General features: G+C 40.0%; 1 protein-coding gene across 1 annotated transcript in view; it reads left to right on the forward strand.

Moving 5' to 3' along the window:
• Window positions 1-5,222, forward strand: part of PID1 (phosphotyrosine interaction domain containing 1) — a 114,540-nt gene extending 109,318 nt beyond the window's left edge. The window contains exon 2 of the mRNA XM_023532916.1: window positions 3,147-5,222. Coding sequence (XP_023388684.1) covers window positions 3,147-3,623 — 477 coding nt within the window. The 3' untranslated portion in view covers window positions 3,624-5,222. The remainder of the gene's footprint in view (window positions 1-3,146) is intronic.
• Window positions 5,223-9,067: the final 3,845 nt, after the last annotated feature.

Below are 9,067 nucleotides of genomic sequence, written 5' to 3' on the forward strand. Positions count from 1 at the left end.
CAAAATTACATCTATGTGTCCTGTTGTACTTCTGTTTTGAAATTGTTTTTATAAATGTCTACATATTATTAAGTAGCTTTTATCATTGTCTAATAAATGTTTTGAGCACTAATCTCTGCTCCATTCATCTCTTAAGCACACTTCCAAAATAAAACTTTGTTCCTTAAAATCTCTAGTTTTTAAGTAATCAATATTTATAAGAGAGGAATACATTTTGTCTTTGTTGTCAGAACTTTACTACTATGAAATTGCTTTCTATTGGAGGGAATCCTTTACGCTTCTAATAATGCTTTTTAAACTCATCCTTTAGTGATAACATGATAGAAGGTGCTGCATAATTTTTTTTTTTTTTAATGTGTGTGTGTGTGTCAGGGGTGGGGGGAGCGTATACAAGCTTAGAGCAAATCAAAGGAGAGTTCCTCACTCCGAAAGATCTTTCTATCAAATATAGTCATGTCTTGTTTCAGCGGATAGTAAAAAATAAGGTACTTTCAACTTCGACACTGAAGCTAGTTTTCCTTATTTGCTTTTAAACTTCCAAAAGTAAAGATGTCGTAGGAAGGAATGAAATACTGAGACACAGTACAACTTGGATGAACTTTGAAAACTTTATGCTAAGTGAAAGAAGCCAGACAGAAAAGTTCCTGTATTATATGATTCCAGTTACATGAAATATGAAGAATAGTAAATCAATAGAGACAGAAAGCAGATTGGTGGCTGTCAGGGCCTTGGGGGAGAGGATAGGAGAGAATGACCACTTCGTGGGTGCTATGTCACCTTCAAGGGTGATGAAAGTATTTTAAAATTAGTTAAGCCTGATAGTCGTACACCATTTTGACTACTAAATGCCACTGAATCGTATACTTTAAAATGGGAAGTTTTACGGGATATGAATTTAACGTCAATAAAGAAAAATAATGCTGTTCAAAAAGAATGAAGGTATCGTAAAGTACCATATGCAAAAAGTTCAATTTCAGTACATAGTATTTAAGAACCCTGTATTGTGCATTTTTATACCTCTTTATTATCTGACTCCGATCCACAGCGACAAGGAGCCATTCAACCAGTTCCTTTGGGGGACCGTAAGCAGCCGCAGTCACTTTTCCCTTTCGATGTATTGCCAGGTGTCACTTTTATCTGTCGCATGTTCCCATCTGCCTCCTTCCGTCCTTTCCCACCTTTCGTCTCAGTTCAGGCCGCCCTTACCTCAGGGCTGTGCTGCTGCAACAGCTTCTTGCCTGAGCATTCTGCTCTTGGCCCTCCCCATCCGTCTTCGTGGCATCAGTCCGGTCTTCTGAGTTCACGCCCTTGACCGGATCCAGGCCTTCCTTGGACCGTAGATTGTCAGTGGCCTTCCTTCAAGAACAGAGAAGTCCCTCCTCCCCAGACTGAACGCGGGGCTGTCCCCCGATGTTCGGTTTATTTTATCCAGCAGTCGTGGACCTTCTGTCTCTTCGCCAGGACTGTTAGGCCACGGCCCACAGTGTGGTCAGGCTCAAATGGCCTATTTGCCCGAGCAGGTGGGGGCCCTTGCCTTTCTGCCCCCTCCTTTTCTCACCCCCTTGGCTTGCTGGGCTTCTCTCCAGCTTCTGAGGCCCCGGTGGCTTGAATTCCAGTGACTGCCCTCCCCGAGGCCTTCTGCTGGCAGGGTACCATCACTCCCTCTCCTGATTGCTCGGGGTACTTTGTGGCACCCCTGCCTGCCTGTTGCACGGTCTGCCTTATATCATAGTTATGTCTGTGCAGGGGCAGAGGGTTGGTGTTGCATCCAGAACCACCCACCTGGTGACCTGCGGAGCGAGGGTTTAAACCTCCACTTCGCCTGCCCAAAAGACAAATATTCAGTTCCTTCCTTCCTGTTGATCTTCGGACCTCTTTATCTTCGTTCTCCCCGCCTCCTCTGTCCACTTGGCACACAATCATTATGTATAATAGGTTCCAAATAAATATTTCTGGAATGTACAGCACTTATACCTCTTTATTCAGAAGTTGTGGTTTTAAAGGGACTATTCGATTAATTCTTCTTTAAGAGATGAAACACGAGAAGAAGCAGCAGTACTTAACGTCTGTGTCCTGAAATTTTTGTGTGTGGCCTTTGCGGTCCCATTAAATATAAATATTGATTTGGAATCACTGTGGCCAAGAGGCCTTTCTCAGTTGGTACCATTTCCATGGATCTTTTTCTGGTCTTTTCCTCCTCAAATTCATGGTATGTATACCTGTGCCACTAATTTCGAATCTAATTATGTACTTTTTGTGTGCTGCTTCTTAAACAATTTATTCAGAGTTATGCATTTCCATAATAGTAGCAATTCTACTTGGATGAATGAAAAGAAAATTAAAGAATTAAAATCTTTTCTTGGTATATCGTAAACATGGTTTCAAAAAGACACCATTTGAATCACTTGGAATTATGTTCCTTAGTTTTAGTACAGCCTATCTAGCTATTGAATAAGGCAGCATTCTGGTCTCAACCATCTGGTAATCTTTCATACATTATCAGCATTACCAGATGCCCATCAGTGGAAAAACAAACAAGGTTGAAAAACAACTGTATTGCTGTATTTTCAGAGATTGTCTTGGAGAGAAAACAGTCATGTTTTAGGCCATAATTTAAACAAACCATTTGTGTGTGTGTGTTCTTGGCATTTGCTAGAAGCGAGTAGCTTAAGGGAAATCAAGCATTGAGAGACTTGGAAAGAGAACCAAGCTAGGAGATAAGTTTCATAAATATTTTGCTTTTCAGATGCACCGTCCTTTTGACTTCTGCATCTCATTGAATTCTGCAGGTGTTTGGTTGCAAATAAACTTCAAGTGGCCTTATAATTTCAAAGCGATGCCAAATTATGTACAAGGTCATCGTCAGTCACTCTGATATGAATGTAAAAATATGGTGGGAAGAGGAGAGTAGTTTTCTACAAATTAGATTTTAAAATCCAACTCTATTTAAAGAATATCAATACCTTTGTCGAGTGGGCAATTTGTTAAGGAGAAACGGTAAAAATTCTGATAACAGTTATTCATTTAGAGAGCAGGAAAGATGTCTCCCCACCTTCTCAGTGTGACACCTGAGAACATCTGAATGAGCAACGGAATAAGAGCTGTCTTTTGACCTCTCCCTTTTTCTTTCTCTCTTCCCTCTGCAGGTTACCTATCTGGGTAAAGTCCCCACCACAGGCATGCAGTTTTTGTCAGGCTGCACAGAAAAGCCAGTCATTGAGCTCTGGAAGAAGCACACATTAGCCCGAGAAGACATCTTTCCAGCCAACGCGCTCTTGGAAATCCGACCATTTCAAGTGTGGCTCCATCACCTCGACCACAAAGGTGAGGCTACCGTCCACATGGATACCTTCCAGGTGGCCCGCATCGCCTACTGCACTGCCGACCACAACGTGAGCCCCAACATCTTCGCCTGGGTTTACAGGGAGATCAACGATGACCTGTCCTACCAGATGGACTGCCACGCTGTCGAGTGCGAGAGCAAGCTGGAGGCCAAGAAGCTGGCCCACGCCATGATGGAGGCCTTCAAGAAGACTTTCCACAGTATGAAGAGCGATGGCCGGATCCACAGGGACAGCTCATCCGAAGAGGTTTCCCAGGAAATGGAATCCGATGACGGCTGAATGAACTTAGGATGCTTCAGCAAAGGCAGCATTGGTCAAGGAATTCCAGACGATAGATGAATAAGCAACGATTCAAATTTGGGATGAAAGACTGCCAAACTATTGGCCAACCAAGCTTTTTAAATTCAGAAGAGCAATTCTAAATCTAAAGAAATGTATTATTAAAGTAATTACGTTACATTGAAATCTGCTGCTGCTGTGACTGTGAGGAGGGTGGGAGTGTGGATGGGGAGGAAAGTTCTAGATTCTTTTTTTTTTTTTTCTTGTTTCCCAACGCCTTCCTGTAGGAGAGTTCCATGCTGATTTTCACCGCTCTCGGGCAAATACACTGAGGCTGTAATTGGATGGACTGTTCTAGTTTGCCTTATGAAACCCAACAAGAGCATTAGATGCAGCCATGGGATCCCTGGTCATGGGGAGCAGGGGGTGACAGTGCTCATGCTGGTGTGAAAGGTGAAGGGCTGAAGGAAAACCTCTGATGGATCTGATCCTGAGAACACCTTTCTCGCGTCACGTTTTAGATCCTCTCCTCAGTAAACAAATCGGCACAGTCTTCCTTGAGCTTTACAACTAACAGCCTGATAGTCGGCAGTTAACTCACAGTTAAAGATAATGCTTTTATTTACATGAATATAACAAGTAGTACCCTTTTACTGTATTCACTGCATCTATTTTCCTAGAATCCTTGCAACTACTAATAACCCCTCACCTCCTCCTCTTGCCCCATCCACGTCTTTCCCCTTCCAACCCATGCCAACATCCCCACAGGGATGGATTCTCAACATACACTACAGGACACCAAAAGGGAAGAAAATAACCAACAGATAAAATTAACCATCACACCAGCTAGGAGTTTAAAACCACCACCGCCGTAACAGAAACCTTGGGCAAATGTTATCGGTAACTGAACAAACTCTACGTAGACTGTCCTTTTTTTCGGCCCTGATTTGTGGTAACTTATTTAGTGGGCGGTCCTGTCTGATGAATCCTTCATGGCAAGCTTCAAATCTGATTTGGTATCACCAAGGAAGCCTTGCCCTCACCACTCAACATTGCACTCAGATAAGGAGTGAGTGCTGTATCCTTGGCTTGTCTAGAGAACCTACGTCCGTCTTTATCTAAAGAGAAATCTGACCTCGTTATCTTAAAATTGGTAACCTCTCAGGGTCAGGGTTGCTAGGGTGTTCACTCTTTCTAATGAGAATTTCTCACTAAGAGAGCCTGAGATTTCTCAGTTTCATGGCACTTTCAATGTCATAAACGCCAAGGGTCAAGGATGAATGAAACTGAAAGTATTTCTTAAAAGACACACATTTAAGGCTGAGAGCAGATCGTTAGTTTTCCAGGTAATGCTGCTCATTTATCGAAGTCTGTTTTTAATCCTGATAATCTTAGGGGCGCTGGGGCACCTTACAGAAGCCTTAATGAGAGCTAATCGCATCCAGAGAACAATGGTGTTGGTGTCGTGGCCTGTGTATCCATGTGTCCCTGTGTGTGTTTAATTGTGTGTACGTGCGCCCCTGCGTGTGGGTCTGAGTTTAAGGCATGTAGAATAAGCATGGAGTCAAACTGAGGAAAACCCACCTCTTGGAGATTCGCTTGATGCTTTCCAACACATGTAAACTATTCCTTAGCATAAATGCATTCATTCTTTAATAAAAAATACATTTGCATTAATAAAGCCGAGGAGTTTCATCCTTTATGTCTTTCCTTTCTTAAGTAGTGCAAACCTGAAGGACAATGTAGATCAGATTGAGTAAATGGGGAATTCTGTCTAAAAATATATTCGAACGTGGTCATAAATAACCCATTCCTTGATTGTGTTTAAAAATCGCATTTTATTTTCTAATATTCAGCTTATATTTAATGATTGCCTCTTAACTGAGATGGTAACGTGTCAACAATGAGAACGGTTATTCAGTGTGCTGAACCGATTTCAGAGGGGAATCTTCCGGAACATTTTGCCAATGATTGGTAGTTGTTTATAAAATTTCACCCATGTCTTTGCAGAACCCGCACTGAAATCCTGGAAGGTAAACATGGAGTGATTCTTTCTGACTAAATTGGTTCAATATGTCTCCTGCAGGTCACGGTTTCTCCAAATGGCCCATTAATTGAGCAAGGCAGGTGGCCGTGGAGCCTGTGTGTGTTGAGCAAAGCCCTTCATGGAATCAATAAAAAATACAAGTGCTTTTAAAGTGAAAATATGGTGGCCTGCTGAGGAGGTGAATCGTAGTAAGAATTGCTACCTGACTCCTCGAATTAAAATGGCATTTTCTCTCAAGTTGAACTTTTTTTCAATTTTGGTTTTCCTCCATTGTCCTTGAATATGCTTCTAAAAAGGAGGGGGGGCGGGGAAGAAATAAAGAATAAAGAACCCATCCAGTACATATTTCTAAACAGTGCCGCTTTCTCTCAATAAACGGTGAATCCCAAGAACACATATGGTTATATATTGCAGAAAGCGTGTGTTGCTGTTTTTTTTCAGGGTACTGTGTGTGATGTGCTAAGTAATTGGCTCCGATAATACCGGCAAGAGCTTTTGCTTGAGATGATTAGTGGGCAATTTAAGGATAAATACACAACGGCATCTTTCGAAGAGCTGAAGAAGTCTTTTGAGAGCTGATACTAATTCCCCTCTGAGCTGTGATTCAGACTTGCATTATTGTTTTTTATGCTTTGTACTCTCTCCTTCTGTACTATACTCTCCACACTGGTGGTCGCAAAGCACTTTCTGTACATGAACTCATATGCCCCTCAGAAGGATCCTGTAGGTGGGTATGGAAGTTACTTTAGAGATGAGGAGACTGAGGTTCAAAGAGGTTACTTAACTTGGCCAAGGCAGCACAGCTAGGACATGTTGGATGAAACCTAGAACCCTCTGAAATCTGGTCCAGGGCTATTGTTCTGTTTAGGCAAAATTCACCTCTTTTGGATTGTTAAATTTCCATTCCTCAAAACCTTCTAGTTGATTTTAAATTAGTATACTAAACCGCTATAAAGAAATATCTTTGCTATCTATTTTTGACATATTTTCAATAGCAATAGAAAGAGTTTTAAAAGCAAAGGCTGAAAAAATTCTTATTTGAGCACAAATAACATCATACAAGATGTTTCTTAAATATTGTATTGGCTATGGTTAATAGACAAAATACTCTCTCCAACCTCAAAGAACCAAAATGCATGTTTTGTTTTTCTCAGGACATGTTCAAACTGAATCAAATTCTTCTATTACAGAATTCTAAAGCATCCCATCATCTCCCTTCATGTCATTTGTTGCAGTTTTTAATTATATATATTTGTAAAATTATGTAAATATATCTTTAAGCCTCTGGGGTGTCAGTATTTTTAAGGTGGTAATTTTGCCCCATTTGTTCACATTTTATCCTCAGCTCCTATCACAGGGCCAGGCACATAGAGAAAACTTGATAAGTTTTTGTTAGCAGGATGGATGGAGGGATAGACAGATGAAAGAAAAAAATCACTATGTGAGTCTTTGATTGTCAGGTTCTAGCACAGAATCCTGGAAGGAATGATAGAGACTCTCTTGCCCACTTTCTTCAAAGGTGAGCAAATGGCTTTTTACTGAAGAAAAACACCTTACCTCACCTAATTCTGGAAAGACTTGGTGGCTGCTCATAGATAGAAAAATATTGTTCGATGTCAGCTACATGATCGAAATAGAGCAAACGTGATCCCTAAGAAGTAGGGGAGATAATGTGTTTTAAGACACCTGCACTTAGTAGATTACAGAATTCTTGCCACATTTGTTTCTGTTTATTTCTATCACTGAAGAAGGGGGGAGGGGTGTGATGGGAAAGGACATTTTTATTTTCTGATTATATGAAGCATATGAATCTGACTGGTTTTTCTCCAGATTTATATTTTAGCAAACATTATTATGTTTTGTCTTCTTCTATTTTTCACTTTTCCCTTCTTTCCCCCTCCCTCCTTTCCCACATTAACAATTTAATTATTTACATGACACCATTCCAGACTTTCTCTGATTTCAGCAGAGAAGCGCATATGTGCTCTGCATCGGAGATCACATGTTTTGGTTCATGATTCATTGACACGAAATTTAACAACGCTGTCTAACACTGCAGATTACCCAAAATTGCTCTTATTTGTTATTATTATTTTTCAGTCAGATGGGGCATGGTGACAATTTAGCTCTTCATAGCTTACTATTTCTTAAGCATTCCAAAAAAAATGCTATCTTTTCATCTCCTAAATAATCCCTAGATTGAACTGGAGTGAAGATCCCCATAACTGCCAAAGTCATATTGATCTTTCAAGAAATGTCTTGGTAGATGGCAAGATTTGGCTTTTGGAATGCGTTGTTCAACTTGAGAACTTTGGGTGCTCCTTCTCAAGAGGTCCCAGCTGATAGAAGTCACCGGCAGGAAACTATATATGATGCAAAACCTGAGCTTAGAAAGAATAACAATGGGTTGGGTTAAAGCTCATCGCTAAGGGAAGGAAGATCTAAACCGTCTTAATTTGGACCTTTACAAATAAACTATATTTGTTGAAAGGAATCTAAGACATGGCCTTGGACTCTTGAGCAAAGCTGACATTCTGAAAGAGATTTAGAGGACATGTTTCTCTTGGAATGGCCTAGTAAGAGTACCTTGGGTTTTGCTTATGTACCCAAAATTGGACATTCAAAAAAAAAAAAAAAACTGGAGAGTTTTTTGCTTAGGAAACTTGTAGATTCCACTTAAAAATATTCTCTCAAGTTTCTACTAAGTTTTTAATAGCTTGGCTCAGAGACCACTGTAAGAAAATACTGATGTGATCTGAAAATAGAATTACTGAAGTATTACACGTATTTTCAACCCCTTCATAATAAATCACCGATAATTATCAATGCTTTCATGTCTATAACATCATATAACAACTATTTTCTTAAAAATGTTTTAGTTCCTTTATCTAAACATACATATTAGATGGTGTTAGGTCATTTGAAAACATCATGAGATTTTTGAAGTAAAACATGATGCTATATAGGCCTTGTTGGATTTCAAACCTGTCATTACGTGGTCCTGGTTGCCATTCCAAAATTTTTTTTTTTTTTTGTCTTTTGGGGGCAAAGCTTAAGAGAAACATTTAAGGAAACGCCCACTTGCAAAGAAAAGCCAAGAGTTGGCTCCAGTTCAGAGTCACGTTTTAATGTAAATTTGTTATCAGCCAAAACCAAGTCTCATCCCAAATATGAACATAGTGGCTCCGATTCCAATTTTGCACACAAAACAAAATCTAGCAATAAATTTTATTATGTTAATAATTGGATTATCTCCATGTAGATGTTATTATGGCTATAAAAATATTTTAATTGGGGGCTTAGGATGGAATTAGACCTTTAATTCAGCCTTTTGCCAAGTATCTTATTGCTGTTCTCCATTTTAATTGCAATAGTTTTTCTAGAATTTAGTACTGCA

Source organism: Pteropus vampyrus, unplaced genomic scaffold (genome assembly GCF_000151845.1).
Source record: "Pteropus vampyrus isolate Shadow unplaced genomic scaffold, Pvam_2.0 Scaffold93, whole genome shotgun sequence".
Lineage (NCBI taxonomy): Eukaryota > Metazoa > Chordata > Mammalia > Chiroptera > Pteropodidae > Pteropus > Pteropus vampyrus.